The following is an 18,112-nucleotide window of genomic DNA, read 5'->3' on the forward strand; positions in this document are numbered from 1 at the left end:
GAAATACTATATGCTATTCCATAATCGCTTCGATAATATGTTCATCAACATCAATTTCACAATTTTAACAGAAAATTTTGATCTCAAGAACTTCAATGAAATGTTGCTTTCTTTAATTGCAAACAACAAAACCTACGAAGTAGATTTCAAGAACCCATATAGGATTTATTTATGTTTTGTTGCAATAATTAAAGGTAGACACAAGTCAAAATATTCAAGCAGCCCAAAAGGTCCATTACAGCCAAAATGGGTTATAGGGTCAAAACGTTTGCGACAGATTTCCAGATAAATCCATCAATGCGATTGGCCCCAAATAAATCCCAGTCACGGAAGTGTTCAAGATTATGAGCTGCACGCAACTCAAAGTTCTTAATACATAGACCTTATGGTTCAGTCTTTGAGGAAAGTTTTTAAGTATGAGTGCCGGCAAGGAGATCGCGATAGAGGGTATTTTTTGTGAGACTAGTTAAAAATAGGAAATAGGTCACTTTCGGTCCGCCTAAATAAGCACAAGAAATTAACTTGGAACTCCTTTATGCATTCTAATTGGCAAATTTAGTTTAAACCAAATAGAATGGAAAAAATATGCAACTCATTTAGTTTTGTTTTATTGAAACAAGGCTTCGATTACGTGGTGGCAATAAAGACCGGCCAGAAAATATGTTTCGGTTCCACTGTTCCCAGAAGCACTGACTATATAGGCAAGGGGCTGTCGTCTTTCCAGAAGCTAAAACAACCGGAACTATTCAAAAGTGGACCTGGAAGTTACCAGACGGAGAAATGTTTCTCAGCTTTGTATCCCCTTCTGAATAAGGTTCGTTATGATTTTAATATAATTTGAATATTTACTCCCATAATTTTTAGATTCAAAGTAAGAAAGGAGTAGGTCCGTTGGCAAGCAAAGATAAAAGGTTCAAGGAACAAATTATGCGTACCCCCTCTCCGGGGAGGTACGAGATCTCCCAAACCATTAACACGAAACCATCATTTGCCCCATTTGGGGCGAAAGCCGAGTACAAGACGAACGAAAATAACAACCCTGGGTAAGAGTCACAAATTTTACAATATTTTCAAACCAAAAAATTTTTTTTCATATCCAGAGCTGCCACTTACGACATCAGAAAAATAAAAAAATGTCGAAGGACGCGGTTTATGAATAATTTTGGAAATCCCAAGATGATTTATGCGGTGGAAACACTATGTATTCCAGTTCCAGTTGATACGTGCCACAAATGTAATGAGTTGTGTCAAGGTGATTACTGGCGCAAGGATTATGCTATATTTTTGTGCCATTTGTGCTGGGAAGAGGAGAGGTACACAAAGGAAGTATACACAAAGGAAGAACTGAAAGGGTTTGAGGCAAGCCGGTTCAAGTGCTAAATTCACATAATTTACCGCTCAGTTAATGCCACATACTTTTCGAATCTAGATATACCATTTACCAATTTCCTTTACTTTATATTTATTATACCAGATATTCTGAGAATGGATAAGAATATAGGGGTAGCAAAAAAGTTTAACAATCAAAGAGTAAGTAATATTCCCATGTACTGGACTGAAATCGCCTAGTTGCAGAGCCATTCACTTCCAACAAGTTTTAAACTTTAAAGATTCTCTTATACAGGTCAAACTAGTTAAAGTGGAAATATAAGAATTGTGCAAGTGGAAGAAGGACCGCATAAAGTTAAGTATGTCTGAGACAAAGACCAACAAAGTGGGTTAAGAGGCAGAAGGCTGACGTGGGCGAAACCGTTGCGGAGTTTAGATTAAATTACTTTCGGATTTTTACTTATTTATAAATTATTGCACATTTTCTCATTATAGCATAACTTACGTACGTCTTTCATGAATAATATGATCTGAACTTGCCGATATTTGGATATTAGTTTATGATCTTTTGGTGGATTAAAGACTGATCCGGTTACACTAGCCTTTCAAGGTTTATTTGTCATTTAAAACGATGTTCAATACCGATCAACTGTTGTATGGGTAATATTAAACGGATCAGTTAACTCCATCAAAATAATACATAAATTTGCGCATTTATGGACGTTTTAAATTCTTATCGCTGTCTTTTGCTCCGATTATTTTTAACATTTTCAAATTCTCGAACGCAGCCTAATCGATACTAATCTAAACATTGAAGGGGAGGCACCGCCTAAACTGACTCCATCCACTTTTTGTTTGACTTTGTTGCAAGCATACAAAACCTTATGCAGTCTTCCTCCTACTTGCCTGATTCCTATTTCCCGTTACACTGGGTTCACTTGTAGTAACCTTCATTTTCAATATTTTTAAATGCATGCTGAATACTTAATTAAATTAATGTAAAAACTCCTTTCAGAAAATAAGAAATTGCTCATTTATGCATGACCACGAAGGAACGGACGCAGCACTGTTGAAAATACATCCCAACAAGATAAAAAAGAAAATTAGACTCGAGAACTACTTGAATCTGTATATTGACCGTTAATCGCACATAAAATTATACATTGTGATCACAACATGGTTATTTTATTGCCTACCTAACACTGTTTTAACTAGTTATAACCATCCGTACCGCAGTATTGTTTATTGAAACATATTATCTTATTAAGCTTCTTTCTATACAACATACTCGTTAAATTATTTAAATCAAGATTCCCATCCTGTCTCTTCTTCTTATTTCTCCCATTTTATTTTTGTTTTCTTTCTAAACGATAATAACAATTATTATAAATATCAAGGATCACACTCGACACATGTCAAAAATTGGTACAAAGTCACTATAAAAACTGCTGCTTCGAGTCACCTTTCAGTGCAACATGAAATCGTTTCTCATCCTCACAAGAACCTTCATCAATCGGATTAGGACGACAATCCGAGAAACTACTCAACATACTAGTTTCGTCACTACCATTAGTTACACAAACCTTACTGGATTCATTGCTCTTGCTATTGTTAAGACTACTATTCCCCACATTGGAACCATCATCATTTCTTTCAGAACTGTCACCGTTATTAAGCTTATTATTCGCGATAGTTTTGTCCGTGTTTTGAGGAGAAGAATCACAAGCGGAGCCCCCGTAAAGTTGTTGGAACAGCACCGGGTCAAAGCTATTAGTCGCTGTAATGTTAGGTCTAGAATGCTGCTCTAAATCCTTGAAGATGTCTTTAATGTCATCAGCCTCATTTGTAGCAGTAGAACAGTTGGAAACGTAGCACATTGAAACAGGCTGAGTAGCTTCGGAGGTGAGCAAGGTGAGCTTCTCTAATAAGCTGTCAATGCGATGTTTCCCTGGAGTAGTAAAATCAGAATATAGTGAATTTTACTCCAAGTAACAAAAAAAAATTATAAAAATAAAACAAGAGTAAACTTACCATCAGCCAAACTTCTTGAAGAATATATCGATCTTAAAGAAATGGATTCACTTTTTTTTTCAGTGTTCTTATTCTCCATCAGCAAACCAGAACCATGTTCTCTAGACTGACTATTTTTAACACCCGATACTTCACTAACATGGCCTGTATTTCTACAATTATTATTTTCATAGCAATCTTTACTACTCCCAGGTTGAGGTTCGCCAGAAGACAAACTGGTATTGTGCGCCTGGCTCCTTTTCTCTGCCTTATGATGACTGTAATTGACATTAAACTTGCGGGCCTCCTCCTCGAAATCTATTAAATCGAAGTCCTCCTCGATGCATAAATTATTGATGTCATGCTCGAATTCTTCAGTGATATCATCGCTTGAATCATCAGAGTCTTCGCTGACTACTTGGGACAACCTAAATTTTTGTTACATTCAAATATTCTAATATAATTCAAATAACCAACCTTAATCTGAGCCTCTGGGTAATTTCGTCGAGCTCATTAAATTTTCTCTTTAAGGCCCTGCCTAAGAGCTCATTGCAGTCACCTTCATCGACTTGCTCAAGAACAGGTGAGACCAAAATAGGCGAGATCTTGATATCGTTGCTGATTTGAGAGGCAGTTTGGGCTAATTTCTCAAGAGGATTAATGTGAATCTAAAAAATTTCGTTTAATAAATGAAATATATCTGAATCAATGGTTAATTACATTGATTTGCCCATTGCATTTGCCAGAAAAATCGATTATATTAAACCAGCCTTGAATATTCGGCAATCCCAGAGACGCTAATATGCTTAAATCTAAAGCAGCAAAACCTAAAACTAAATCAGTCTGCATGTTCGGTTGCAAAACGGCATTTGTACACTTCTGCCACACTTTAAATATCAGCCGTTTTTCGCCCTAAAAATTGATAATTTATGTATTTCATTTATTTTTTTATATTTATAATTCATACAACTTACATTTTGAATTAAATCCACAGGCAAAAACACCTGACATTTAAAATTCCATTTCGGTGATGTGCACTTGGGGAACACATTAGTCACTTTTAAAGGGCATCCAGGCATTGTCTCAAAAGTGACATAAGTACTAGGTAAAATATTCTCCTCGTGCTTTGGAAGTTTGACCTTTGTTCTCTTTGATTTACTCTTAATTTTGCGTCTGCTAGGTAAATTATTTGCCGCGTTTACGAGTATTTCTGCTTTAAAATGCGGAGCCATCTGCGGTGTTACTTGTGCAGGAATGGTGTCTAGACTCAAAGCCTTCTGTAGCGAATCTAACAAGTCTGAAGTTTTCCGTAATTGAGGTTGTTCGCTGTTGGGTATTCCAATGCTAATAAGAAAAATATCATCCTACAAATTTCTAATTTAAAACCATTGGGAATAGGGTAAAAAATCTTTTTTCTGCTTTTAAAACACCTTAGGTCTGGCCTAACAAAGGGGTAAACCGATTCAGGACCGTTAGAAATATATGAAACATACCGGTTAGGATTTCTTGCACATATTTCTGAGGAGAATGATTGGTTTTCCACCCCGTTGGAACAAAGATCTTGTATCTCCGACACTGTATATTTTACCGTTGCCATAATTTGTAAAACCCGACCTGACCTCTAACTCCCTTTAATTGGCACACCTCGTGACCAATCGTATTAACACAATAATAGTGGGTAAATTCAATAATTTGAGTTACCTTGTTCCTGATGAAAGTTGAAGTTCAGTATTAGTACTGTTCTCCGCACAAGGTGGTTTCTGAGTCTTTTCCAGCAATTTCAAAAAGGACGTTATAGTGTCCAGCATTTGAGGACTAGATTCACCGGTGTTACTATTTATTCTCAAATCCATATCTGACTGCACACCCACGTCCAACTTCACTACTTTGCGCTTCCCGGATGATTTTGGAATATTTATTGGGGGATGACTGACAGAGGAAAGCTTTCGGACTGATATCAACTTGTTTGACTTTCTGTTAACTTTAGCTTTATCAGTAAAATAGCTGGATGGCACTTTGCTGGTGTCAGGATTTTTGGTGTTTGGTGTTACGTTTAATTTCGCCTTAACTGAAGCATCTTTAAAGCCCCTCTCTTGTTGCAAATTTTTTATTTGATTCTCAGTTCCTAAAGCAGTAAGCACTTGTACTTGGCCTATGAGTTCATTACTATCAATTGAGTAAATAGGTTCCCACCAATCAGTTCCAATTATTGGCAACTAAAAACAGTTTTGATTTTACCTCTCTGAAGCAATGAAGGAATATTAAAAATAAACACCCCCTACAATGTTTCTTTTCAGATGCTTCAAAATGACCCCATTTCTATAACCCAAGTAAAACTGATGTAATGGCAATCGCGTTAAGCCTAATATTTCCTCAGTTGACTTTAATTTCTCCCAAAACTCAATAATCATAAAATTTTCTCTCAATTTTAGCAGCAAATTCTCCTCATAGAGCAGCGGTATAATCTGAAACATGAAGCAGATATCTGATAATATGCTGAAAGAAACATTTTTCATTTGTACTTTATTATTCAAATAAAATTTCTACTTATGCTGCTTTTATTTTCAATCTACAGACATTGTTATAAACAAAACAATGCAAAAGATTATTGAAATAATTTTTAATTTATCAGTAAACACACTTGTAAAAAATTATACAAAGCTCTGGAACTCCCATAGACTACTCTACTGATAGATGTAGTATTCTCGCAATATGGCTGACACTTTATAAAAGTGTTCAAAGAGTTATTCAAAAACCGGGCTTCAGAAACATACAAAAATCCAAAAAGTAACTCAGCCTACAACAATCATTTTATTAATGTTTCCAGTGCTTTATCAAACAAAAGCAACCTCAGTTTCTGGGGCTACCACCTCAGCCACATCAAGGTTATTGACAATTTTCGAGGTTTGAGTTACAACTGCAAATTGTTGCCTCTTTTTTTGTTGAAATTGATTGTTATTAATTGGTTCTTGTTGGTTATCAGAAGAAATTTGCTCTTTAGGTAATTTTTGGGTAGTTCCTCTACTATCTATAAAATGTTTAAGAGAACCAACATTATGTATTTGGTTGTTACATGGCAAATTCCCCTCAGTTCCTTCATCAGAACTGCTTATTGTAACTGCTGAATTTTCTCTCTGCAATGCTGCACCTAAAAATCCACTAAAATGCACCCAAACTGCAAGATCTAAATTGACATAAACACCTATAAACTCTTGCCCAAAATACAATTTCCCTGCTCCTAATTGAATAGTTACTTTAATTGTTCCAACAGAAATTGATGAAGTTTCATTTAAGTATATTGATAAAGTTTTCCCACTAGAGGCATTCTTAGTGTTGTTAAAAACGCCAAAATTAAATTTTGCAATTCCCAGCTGCTCTGACTTGTTCTGGAATGAGCTTTTGTATCTTATTATGAAAATAAGATCATGTTCCTCAAGATTACAATTATGCAAATTGCAAACTGAGTGGATAAAGGCTTGTTTTAAATAAATGACTGTAAATAAACATTAACATATACCTGAGGACAAAATTTAATTGCAGAGCTACAAACCATTACTAGTTCTTCTTGAACACACTTGAATCTGATTATGTTCCAAGCCGCTGTCAACTTTAGATTTACTCTTAACTATGTCACAAATAAACACTTCTGGTATGCAATATTTAACAAAAAACGTTTCGTTTAAATGAGAGCTTGATTTATTAAAGCTCTGAACAATCTTTTTCTCACCTAAACTATTTAAATGTATGCTTTGCAATAAGATTTTTAGAGAATCAACTTGTTTTAAAACATTAAGTGCATTAATGTTATTGATATGTTCTGTGTGTTTGAAAGCAGCTTCATTTCTTTTCAAATCACATTTCAAATTATTGGTATGATATACACTACATGTGGAACAAGGGCATTTACTAAACAACTTTTCCTTTGTAGTCTTAAATATTTCCAAGCCAGGCATTGACCTCACAATACTCAAAGCAATTTTCTCTTCATCTTTTGTTAAATAATCACCATTCAAAAAGGCCTCCAATAACTTTTTATCCCCACTACCACTACCTGTTAAAGACACTCGATTGGTAATTGGGGTGTAATATTTGTTGTTGCTGTATAGAATATCAGAGTGTAAAGGGTCGTTTTGCAATATTGACTGTACCATAGCAGTTCTGAGCTTTTGACCTTGTTCCAGGATTTTGTCTACCAAAAATTCTTTGGTTTTTAAAGTAAACTTTGTTGACATACTTTTTCTCGAACTTTTTCATTGAATGCTAGAGATATAATTATAACTAACATATGATATATAATAAATGTGAACTTAAATGTTAAATATGCTCAAACACTGCTGAAAACACAATTCAAATAATGAATGTTTAATAAATTCAAATATACGAACGTTCTTGAGGTTTGTTTACTATTTTGAACCGACATTGACGAAGTGACGCGAGACACCATGGATTTTGACAACCAATACCACAATTAAAAACGAAAACCAATAATAATAAATAATTATTAATAAAAACATGAAAAAGTATAACATTCTGGAGAAACAAACCTAAATCTTAGGCTTAAAGCTAGAAATAGACAACGCTCCTGAATAATAAAAGTTGATTAAAATCCAGAAAGTCATAAAAATCAATGTATATCTTAGGCCCTGGGGCGTATGACATTTTATAACAATTTACTACTCATACATCACAAACTCTTATTCCTAATTAACAAAAGAATAAATATACTTACATTTTAATAATAAATCACACACATTTCAAAACAAATTACTGTTTCCATGAAAATACAAATAACAAAGCAAAACGTAAACAAAACAAAACCGAACAACTAATGTTGGTCAGAGATGTTGGTGCTACTGTTTTAAGATGTTGGGTCCAGGTTCTAAACTTGACAGATACAGTGCTGAGAGTGAGTTTATGTACACCTTATGTCCTTTTTATTGTAGCATGGTTTACTTGCACAAATGCTTGATTGCGTATTGGTAGCAATAAAATGATCTATTTACTTTTATTTTTTTCCAAGATGCCAAGGGTCTCATCCTTTTTGAATACTGAAGCTACGTATAACATAAAGAAATGTTCAAACTACTCAAAGTGCTTAAAATTCGCTGGTTCAAAAATCTGACTTTGATATCTGACAGCTTTAGTTGCATTGCGATCAATCCCGAAGTCCCGATTTCTACCTCCGAATAATCCCGATCCTTCATATGTTTGCGTTTATCATTTTATTGTTTGTTTGGCTTATTCTCAGGAATTCAGTTGTGTTTTGCTTGCAGTTAAAAAAAAAAAGTTCCTTAATCCTATAAATGCCTCCCGCAGTTAACTGAACATTCGAAGTGGAACATTCAGGAGATTGCTAATTTGGGTAAAACATCGATCCTATCAACGATTTCCTCTCATAACTTTACCGCTAAACACAGGGAATAGCCAGCGCATGCCTTGAGCTCAACGGCCTAAGCTAAAGGGGTAATCGATATTCCATAAAAGGGCTTGAACTAACCACCGGCATCATCTAGAATTAAAATCTGAATTTAACGGTGAGTTTTAGTCACATAATTAAGGATTATTAGATCCTTATTAAAAATTATAAAATTTCTTTTGAAATGTAGGTGCTTTGTCCTTTGTAGTCAATTAAAAAGCCTCCTGTGGGCGGTCTATTAAATTCCACAAAGAAGCTATTGTAAGCTGGCATACGATGCCTAATCTGGAAAATATTCCAATCTAGTGATTTCAAATTGTTCAGTTACAAAAAGTGAAAGTTTTTTTGTTAACAGAGAGTGAGGCTTTTTTTATAAATTTAACAATAATTATTTCAAAGCTTCATATTTACCTCCAGACCACCCAATACCAAGCAAAACAATTATAGGATATTATTTGACTCCAGATGAGCCAGACAGAGCAGCCGACTGAAGAGAATGTGGCCCCAACAGCCACTGAAGATAAGAAGAGTATTCAGGAGGAAGAAAGAGAAAAGATCTTGAATGTTGAAAATGAACAAAAAAACTCCATTGGTAAATGACTTTTTTGCAAACTATATATTTTTGCTTCATTTAGGTAATGGAATTTGTAGTTCTTAACATTTCAAAGATGGCAATAGTGGAATCACTCAAAGAAGACACCCTTTATAGCAGTCTTATATTTTTGAACATCTTCCATGATTTATTTACTTACTTATTTTTAGTTCAAGTGTTGTCTCACATTGTTATAAAGGTGACAGTGGAAGACTCTCTATGCCATACTCAATTTAATTTATTAATTAAATTAATAATGGCATTCAAATTATATCAATCAAAAGTTCTTACTTATTTTACACTTTCCTATATTAGATGTAGTTTTCATGAGTATTTTTAATATATGGAATACTATTGCATAATAAAAGTAAATAAGATGGCCATGTTGCTGGATTACAAATATTTAAACTCAAGAGTGACCAAGTTGAATAGTTTAACATTCAAAAATTTCTACATTTAAAATTAAATCTCTTTTGATATGCCTACAATTAATGAAATTCTCAACAAGGGGTAACACTTAAATAAAAATGTGAGCAATCATTGGTGTTTTCATATCTAATTGATTAGACTTGAGTTGGTCAGTCACATGTGGGGATGAAATTCAAACACTTAGGAACTTGCCTTCTAACATATAATATGTTCGGCTAATATGGTGGTATGAAGCACCTAGCACATTATGCTTGGGGAGTATAATAACAGTTTTCTATGTCTATGTAGTTAATTCTGACTATACTAGTATTATTTAAAAGGCGGTTTTCAATAAATTTACTTAGATTAGAAGCTATTAAGTATTCCACTCTTTTCACTATTAAGTAATAGTAATAATTGATAAATAACAAAAATCTGAGCACTAAAGAATATAATACAGATTCAATATACAAGTACACACTCCATTGAATATCTTTGTTTTTTATTAATGTTTTTCAGATTTTTTTTGCATAAAAATTAAATTTACTAATGTGTGTACGAGATTGCTGCATTATTCCCTGGTAATATTAATAAATTGCTTGTTATTTTACCTGTTCGCATTGATTATGCCAAATATTTTGGTAGCAATAATTATTGTTTTGTACTTGAATGTTAAGTGCAACTAATGGGTTCAGTACAGAAAAAGATTGTTTACATTGGCAAAAACAACGGGTTTAAAAGAGTAGGTGTCATTGAAATTTTTCAATATAGATAAAACTTATTATTAGAACTTGCTGAGGAAAAAAAGCCAAAGGAAGTGAAAGAAGGTATGGAAGTCAAGCCCAAAAAGATTCCCATTGGGGGAATTCAAATGCCTGGATTTTTCACTAGAAGCAAATCTAAGGAGCAGTGCAAGGTATGTCAACAATTTCAATATGAGTTGAATTCAAAAATCATTGTTAATAGGTTGATCTTTTTTCCGTACTCCTTGTTGATTACGACTTCGTAGTATTTTTATTTAGTAAATTTTACTAGTTTTCTCAACTAATTTTAGTACACCCTGTATGTGTAATAACGCAGCTCACTGCTACTTCATTTATAACTATTTCGTTGTTTTTAACAAGAATAAATAAATCTTAACTATTTCTGACTTTAAAGAAGATTAAAGTTTCTTTAATTTTCCCCTAAATGCATGTTTAGAGTATTCAGCTAACTTTGATTTGTAAGGCAACATCGCTTTCAAGCTGATCGGTAATAAATGTTATTTTCGGACATAAAATCAACATAGAAAATTATTTTTCGTCTTAAAAATGTTAAATTAATAAACACAAATTGATTTATACTATTTCTTAGTATTTTGTCTATAGGCAAAAAAAAAGGGAAACTGTTTTAGGATGAGGACCAAGCTGAAGGCACAGAACTCATTGAGCAGGAAGAGAAGAAGGAAGAAACTCCAGTTCCTATTAGGATTAAATTGCCCACGCTGCCTAATCCTTTCAAAAAGAATAAAACTGGAGATGTAGAAGAAGGTTATTAGAAAGGAGTTTAAATACGAACTGAGTTTAGTCCTCGTTTTTATTAACTAGCGCGCACCGTAAACTGAGGATAAAAGTTATGATGTGACGATATCAATCTAGACTCAGTTCGACTTTTATCTCTCTCAAGAAAACATCTCTTGTGTTCGCTTCTAGCTGACCACAATTTTCTAATCAGGTGGAAAAGAGGGCGAAACTAAAGACAAACTGAAACTGCTTGAATCAATTAGGCTGCCTATAGTGTCGGTTTTTCAAAGAATAAAACGCAACCCTGATGCTAGTAATCAGAGTCAAGCTGGATTAGCGTCCATGGAAACATTAGACGACAAGAGCAATAACGAATTAAAAACTATACCTTTGGATGATAAAACTGAAACTGACAAACAGGAGCAAACAGACATTTTGGAATATTTAACTCAGATGATGAAAAAGTATAAAATAGCTATTGGTACGGTTAACGATACATAATATTTTCCTTGCGTTTTCCACAATATGTTTTAATTTTTCAGGGGGTTGTTTAATATTTTTACTGTTAATTATAATTATCGTTGTCTGCACCACGGGGGGTGGGCAAGAAATACCACGAAGTCCCCCTCTCAAGGATGGTAAATACATCGAAACTGTGACAAGTTGTGGGATAGTTGAGGGCAAAATGGAAGACAGTTCTTTTACTTTCCGGGGAATTCCCTATGCCCTACCGCCTGTTGGAAATTTGCGCTTTAAATATGCCCAACCTTTGAACCAAGTTGAATACTGCTGGAACGCTACTTTGAAGGCTCATAACGCCACTCCTACCTGTCTTCAAGTCCTTGGCAATGGCTCAATCATAGGTCAGATTTGTTGAGTGTAGTATGCTTTTATTGTGATTTTTTCTCACTTTACAGGAGTTGAAGATTGTTTGACCTTAGACATTGTTACACCATATGTAAGATATGATAATCCCTTGCCAGTGGTGGTTCTAATAGGAGCAGATAGTTTTATTGGTGGATCTCCCGGAAAAATGAGGCCCTCCGCCAGGTATGCCAGATCTAGGGATGTGGTGTTTGTTCGTCCCAACTTCAGGCTTGGAGCTCTGGGCTTTTTGTCTTTGGGTGAGCATTCAACCTATCATATTATTTAAAGATTATACCTATAATCAAACTTGTATTAGAGTTTCGCATAATTTTTGCTATTTTAAGTCTCACAAACTATATTTATTTATGGGTTATAAGAATCAGCTACCTCTGATCCATTCATGTTTCACTTAGGATTTGATTATTTCAATTAGTTCAAATATAAAAAATATCCATTTCCTTCGGTTTTAATAGACTTTATAAGTTTACTGGTTACTTCCAATCTTTTAGAACACTAAATTAGCGTCTTTACTGTGATAAATTAAAGGCTTAAGCCACTGCTACCACATTTTTATCACCACTTTATTTTCCACCATTTCCAGATGTGCTAAGCAAATCAGACTACCCGCACACTTCAGGCAATTATGGCTTGTCTGATATCTTGGAAGCATTGTGGTGGATTCAGTTAAATATTGAGCATTTCGGTGGGGATAAAAAATCAGTCACTTTGTTTGGACACAAAGCTGGAGCCACTTTAGTTACAGCTTTGGCCACTATTCCAAATGCTAAAAAATATTTCACAAGGTGAGAATTTGTAGGACGGTACCGATTTCGTCTGAAGTTTGAAAAAAGTTGTCAATAACTCATTTGTTAAAATATATTTTTTTAAATTTACGTTTAATTAAGGTTTTTGTTTAACAAAGATGCATGTTATATAAAAAGGTTCAAACGTCGCTTGTTATACAGGGTGTCCCAGGAATAAGTGTCATACTGCGAATAATAGAACTCACAAAAAGCAATATCTTTTTCAAGTACATTTTTTCTGTAAAAGGTATAGTTTTGCAGTTCAATTTATTAAAGATTTATCACAATTCCGCTAACTGCTTATAGGATCTTAAATTGTTTATCCTATTTCGGATCCTTTGTATGGGTGCCTACTAAATTTTTTGTTCGTTTCCTGATGTGCCTAACTTTTTTTTCGAAAGATCAATAAACGCGTACAACTAAGTAGGAGTGTATACTGGTATTCTGGCGTTACCTTATTTACTTTTAAAAAACTATATTTTTGACTTGTCTTTAAAAAATGTGTGCAAACCTTAAGAGTCCGATTAGAGTGTTCATGTGTTTCTCTACTAGATTAAACTTTTCACGAGCTTTCCTACTGGTTAACGCCATATCAATGTATTAATTATTTGTAAAAACAGCATTTTATACTAAAATTTCTTAATAGTTTCAAACGCTACTACAATAACGTAAACGACAGGTATCAGTAATAAACAACAAAAGCTTAATTGTGCATTTAGCTTAAATAACAATTAGTAAAAAAACTTTAGGATAATAAAACATACACAAAATAGTGTGTGTTTTGATTTTTTTAAATCGATAAGCTGTTCCATAGAGTGATTTTAATAGGTAAAAATACAGGAAGTAAATGTGAGTTTGCAAAAACATAATTAATAAAAGTTCTTATTTTTGGAACATCTTGTATAAAAAGGTCCACGAATCATGTTTTTTTATTTATAGAGCTTGGGCATCATCCGGAGGTGCTGTTTACCCTTCGAAACCTCGAAATGAATCAGAGGCAGAGGCGCGAAGCTTCCTGCAGCATGTTGATTGTGAAGATGCTGAATGTTTGAGGCGTGCGGACGCTAAAAAGTTGATCAAATCGGTTCAACACACCTGGAGAAAGCCGCAGCCAGATTTACCTGGAAAAGACGAAGATCCGTCCAAACGTCATCAGTGGTTGGTAAGTGAAAGGATGCGGTTGTTTTCTCTTACAGGGTGTAGGAAAGTATTAAAAATAATTGAAAAATTCTTTCCATAATCATTATTCTTAATTTCATCTTTATATTAATGATTAATGTCAAAATATTTATTTCTAGGTAATTGATGGTAAAATCTTGAAAGAAAATCCGAGCGAAGTGTGGTCAAGAAGACGTTTGTCTGTGGACCTAGTAATCGGTTCCACAGCTCAAGCTGGAAGTTCTGAAATCCTCCGTTTTAAACATACCAATTGGACTTCTAGCTTAGTGCGACATCATATAAAAGAATCTCTTTTGGGCTTGCAAAATATAACTGATGAAGTTCTCAAGCGATACCCAGCAACTTACCACGGTCTCAGCACTTTAGTCACCGATATCCGGATCACTTGTCCATTATACACTATTTGGACCGAAATGAGTAATGTGACTTTCTATGTAGTCAACCGAACCCGGTGGGAAAATAAAATCGCCGATATCGACTCGGACATTGAGGCCATTTTGGGACGATACGAGCCAAAAACTCCAGAACAAAAGCGGTACTTTTCGTCAATGCAGGGACTGTTTTACTCCTTTGTTTGGCACGGTAAAATCGACCAGAAATTTACAGGGAAAAATGTGTTGATTGTGGATCAAGACGTGTTGCCCAATGCTACTTATTCGGAATGCGGTTTGTGGGCACTGAAAAACATAGTTCCACGATTTGCCGCATTGGATTAGGTAATTTTGTAAATGTTTGGTTCGGAGAGAGCAGGGACTATTCAAGATAAATTGATGAAGGTAAGATGATTGGATGAGACTTAATGTTTTAATTGAACGTTAAAAAATTTTACCCCGCTTAAAAACTTCTTAGTAAGATATTCCCCAATGAGCTTCATTTTGCTCTTTTTAGATTAACATTAATGTGTTTCAGTGCTCAAACCCTCTTTACTATAGTGTTAGTCCTAAACCACTCATTTATACAATTAGAAGTTTTTATATGCAATTTGATAACCAAAATACGTACTCTAATAACCATTAATATATCGCATAGCAACTCTCATTACCTTTGAAATACTCATTGTTCTAGAAGCTTATTTCTACTCAAAATACTTAAACGTAGGTTAAACTATAATGGGAGAAAGGTAAGGCTCTTCATGTGACATAAGATATTCATCGGATAAGTTTGTTGAAACGTATGTGTACGGATATTATATTTAAATGCGTCACTTTGTATAAGTGTACATAAAAATGGACAAAACTCGAGCCCAAAACAAGCCTAACAAAGGTACGCCTAAAAATGTAAGTGAACAATATTTTTGGATCATATTTTAGAATAATTTAAGTACAGTTGCTTTAACTAATTTTATTTGCCTACAAATAAATTAAATTATCTCTAGTTAACACCTTAAATAATCTACTTTATGTAGCTATCATATTGTGATTGATAGGTTTACGTTAGTTTTTAGATAGTTTTTAATTTTTTACCTATTAAACGCAGCTCTCTTTTATAAAAAAAAAAGACAAATTTGAAGACTGCTAAATTAATGTGAAGACCTCATATTTCCAAAGCTTTCTTGTCACTTATTCTTGCCCAAAGGGAATGTGCCAAATTTGCTGTATGTTACTCAAATTTGAGCAACAGAATTAAGGTACAAAATTTACTAATTAATGACTAAATCATTATGTCACAATATTTGCATAATGTCTTAAACTATTGATAATTAATTTTTTCGAAAAACTGTTCCTTAAAATAATTCGAAACTTATGAGTCTGATTATTTACCAAAGCGTTTTTTAATCAAAATTTTACTGTTCTGACTAAAAAATTCGCATTCCCAGTTTTACTGCCATAGTGCTCACAACTATAATGTCTTACTATACAGAGAAATAAGTATAGACTCTCATTAAATGCGTTTATGTATCATATTGAATTGTCCACCACAAGACCCTTGCTTCTATACGTTCTCTGTATAATAATATGTAGTTTCTCCCTGAAGACTGGTTTCTTTTTTTATTATAAATAAAATAAGTTTAATTTAATTATTGAAGTAGCTTTTATAAATGTATAGATTGTCCTAAATGTATTGCTACGTAAATTAATAAAGTTTTAATGTAATTTGATATCAGCGTTTCATTTTTAGAGATTAATAGTATTCTAGAAACCACACAAGTCACAATTACGGATCCACGGCTTAGTGAGTGAAAGTGGGTGTTTTTTAATGGGATTAGGCATAATTTCGTGAGTTAAAATTAAATTTCACGTTTAAGTTTTGCGAGATCAACGAGAATCTCAAAATCAGAATTTTAGTTAAAGTCGAAATTATTTGCAATTTTATTTTACATCTGTCCACTGGGCTTCTAAATGTTAAACGTCAGCAAAAGTTCTTCGATTGTTTTCACAGATCGAAATGTCATAATCTAATTTATATTTTAGGTCAGAAATAAAATCATTGTGCCGTTAAAAATAGAAACGCGTCATTCCAATCTATTAAGAGAATATTTGTGGGACTAGAAGGAAGTAAGAAATCCATTCCTAAAGGCAATTCTGAACAATCAATGCTACCTCTTTTCCTCTACCTACCTATTCTAGGACTCGCCAAATATAAACATCAGGATAAAGTAAGTTCCTCCTTCTTCATGACACAATCAAATACTTACAGTTGATGTTGCCGTAAAGTAGAAGCAGCAACATCCCTTTCATAAAAACTACATAATTTTCGTTGAGTTTCAATTTATTACTCGCACATCTTACAATTTAAGTTTATTCACAGCTTGTCTCTCTTTTCAACACAAAAACCACAGTCAAAAGATCCTATTACGCGATAGTGTCAATATCGTTTAAAAGGTTTCGAGATGCACCATCGTCCTTTTGGTTGTCCTGAATTTTACCGAAAGCGCCCGTTGGAAGAAATTGCGATCCCATCCCTTCTAACTGAGTCAACCCGAGGTATGTACAGTCAACACAGGTCTAAGGTTTTCAATCGAAATTTAGGGAAGTAAAATGTAAAATACGATTATCTCGAATTTCAAGCGTCAACCGTGAGCGCCTCCGGTTTGAGGAACCAAAACCATTTGTAAATATTGGCCTCTTACGTATGCAACTCTAGCGGTTTCTAACATTTTTTTTTTGTTTAAGTGTAGAGTACCTTAAGCACAAGCGCGTTATTAATAACAATCACGAAATCTTGACAATTGGCGGAGTAGGTTTTGTTCGGGAAAGATGGTGACACGACGGTAAGGTGGACAGTGGCTTTGTTGTCGTCATCATCATTACAAATATCAATGACTATCAGAACGTAATAAATTCTACACGATCGTTTTTTCGTCAAAACTCCGACTTCTTTTCCGATCGATTTGTTCTTATTTTTAAAATAACAAACGTATTTGTCGAGTCCTTACCAGTAGTATAAAGCGGTTCGGCCTGGAAGCACCGAAAGTTTATTTGGACGAGGACAATATTATAATTTACCAAATATCACTTTCTAATCCGAAACGCGGAAATTTATTTAAAATGTACATTTCAAAACGAAAACGTTTTGTCATTAATTACAATTGAAAAGCGTTCATCTCGTGCCAGTCGTCGACAGAGAGAATATAATACTCTTAACTAGGAGAAGGTGAAAAAGAAAACAAAAACCCATTGCCATTTGAATTTCTAGCGATTTCTCGTCATCGGTTATTTTGAGAGTTTATTAAATTTTTATGTTGGGTAGTTTGTTTCATTTCTAAAACGAACAACGGATATTTTTCCTTTATCTAAGAGTTATCGATTTTTTTTCGTGTGTGGCGCCATCTATTAACTTCGATTTCTACTCCAACCAAATTACAGTATCCTTCCTTATTTCACACCTGCCATCTACCGTCTAGAGGCAGAATCCTTTACAGATTTCTTCCCATCAAAATTACAGTTCCCTTCATTGTTCTACATGCGCCATCTACCGTCCAGGGGAAGAACCTTTTACAGATTTCTTCCCATTCAAATTACAGTTTCCTTCCTTGTTCTACATGCGCCATCTACCGTCCATGGAC

At 34.1% G+C, this 18,112-nt stretch overlaps 3 protein-coding genes across 7 annotated transcripts; 2 read left to right on the forward strand and 1 right to left on the reverse strand.

Moving 5' to 3' along the window:
• Nucleotides 1-363: 363 nt before the first annotated feature.
• On the forward strand, nt 364-2,479 carry LOC136345656 (uncharacterized). Its single transcript, XM_066294178.1, has 4 exons — nt 364-814; nt 865-1,043; nt 1,101-1,359; nt 2,345-2,479. Exons 1-4 carry the CDS (start codon nt 575-577, stop codon nt 2,471-2,473), a joined length of 807 nt encoding a protein of 268 aa, XP_066150275.1. The 5' UTR covers nt 364-574; the 3' UTR covers nt 2,474-2,479.
• Nucleotides 2,446-8,037, reverse strand: LOC136345653 (uncharacterized). Of its 2 annotated transcripts, XM_066294173.1 has the most exons (11): nt 6,890-8,036; nt 6,542-6,832; nt 6,189-6,487; nt 5,981-6,136; nt 5,622-5,804; nt 5,041-5,555; nt 4,314-4,683; nt 4,060-4,251; nt 3,817-4,007; nt 3,361-3,767; nt 2,446-3,277 (listed from the first exon to the last, which is right to left on the reverse strand). In XM_066294173.1, exons 1-11 carry the CDS (start codon nt 7,569-7,571, stop codon nt 2,766-2,768), a joined length of 3,798 nt encoding a protein of 1,265 aa, XP_066150270.1. In that variant the 5' UTR covers nt 7,572-8,036; the 3' UTR covers nt 2,446-2,765. The 2 variants fall into 2 exon arrangements, with proteins under 2 accessions (XP_066150270.1, XP_066150269.1); XM_066294172.1 differs by having other exon boundaries at nt 6,189-6,832; nt 6,890-8,037.
• A 484-nt stretch (nt 8,038-8,521) lies between these two features.
• Nucleotides 8,522-16,204, forward strand: Nrt (Neurotactin). Of its 4 annotated transcripts, XM_066294177.1 has the most exons (12): nt 8,522-8,701; nt 8,757-8,873; nt 8,946-9,113; nt 9,173-9,347; nt 10,544-10,671; nt 11,149-11,284; nt 11,469-11,738; nt 11,800-12,120; nt 12,175-12,381; nt 12,726-12,927; nt 13,867-14,089; nt 14,226-16,204. In XM_066294177.1, exons 4-12 carry the CDS (start codon nt 9,221-9,223, stop codon nt 14,820-14,822), a joined length of 2,211 nt encoding a protein of 736 aa, XP_066150274.1. In that variant the 5' UTR covers nt 8,522-8,701; nt 8,757-8,873; nt 8,946-9,113; nt 9,173-9,220; the 3' UTR covers nt 14,823-16,204. The 4 variants fall into 4 exon arrangements, with proteins under 4 accessions (XP_066150274.1, XP_066150272.1, XP_066150273.1 ...); XM_066294175.1 differs by having other exon boundaries at nt 8,946-9,347; XM_066294176.1 differs by having other exon boundaries at nt 8,964-9,347.
• Nucleotides 16,205-18,112: the final 1,908 nt, after the last annotated feature.

Source organism: Euwallacea fornicatus, chromosome 20 (assembly GCF_040115645.1).
Source record: "Euwallacea fornicatus isolate EFF26 chromosome 20, ASM4011564v1, whole genome shotgun sequence".
Lineage (NCBI taxonomy): Eukaryota > Metazoa > Arthropoda > Insecta > Coleoptera > Curculionidae > Euwallacea > Euwallacea fornicatus.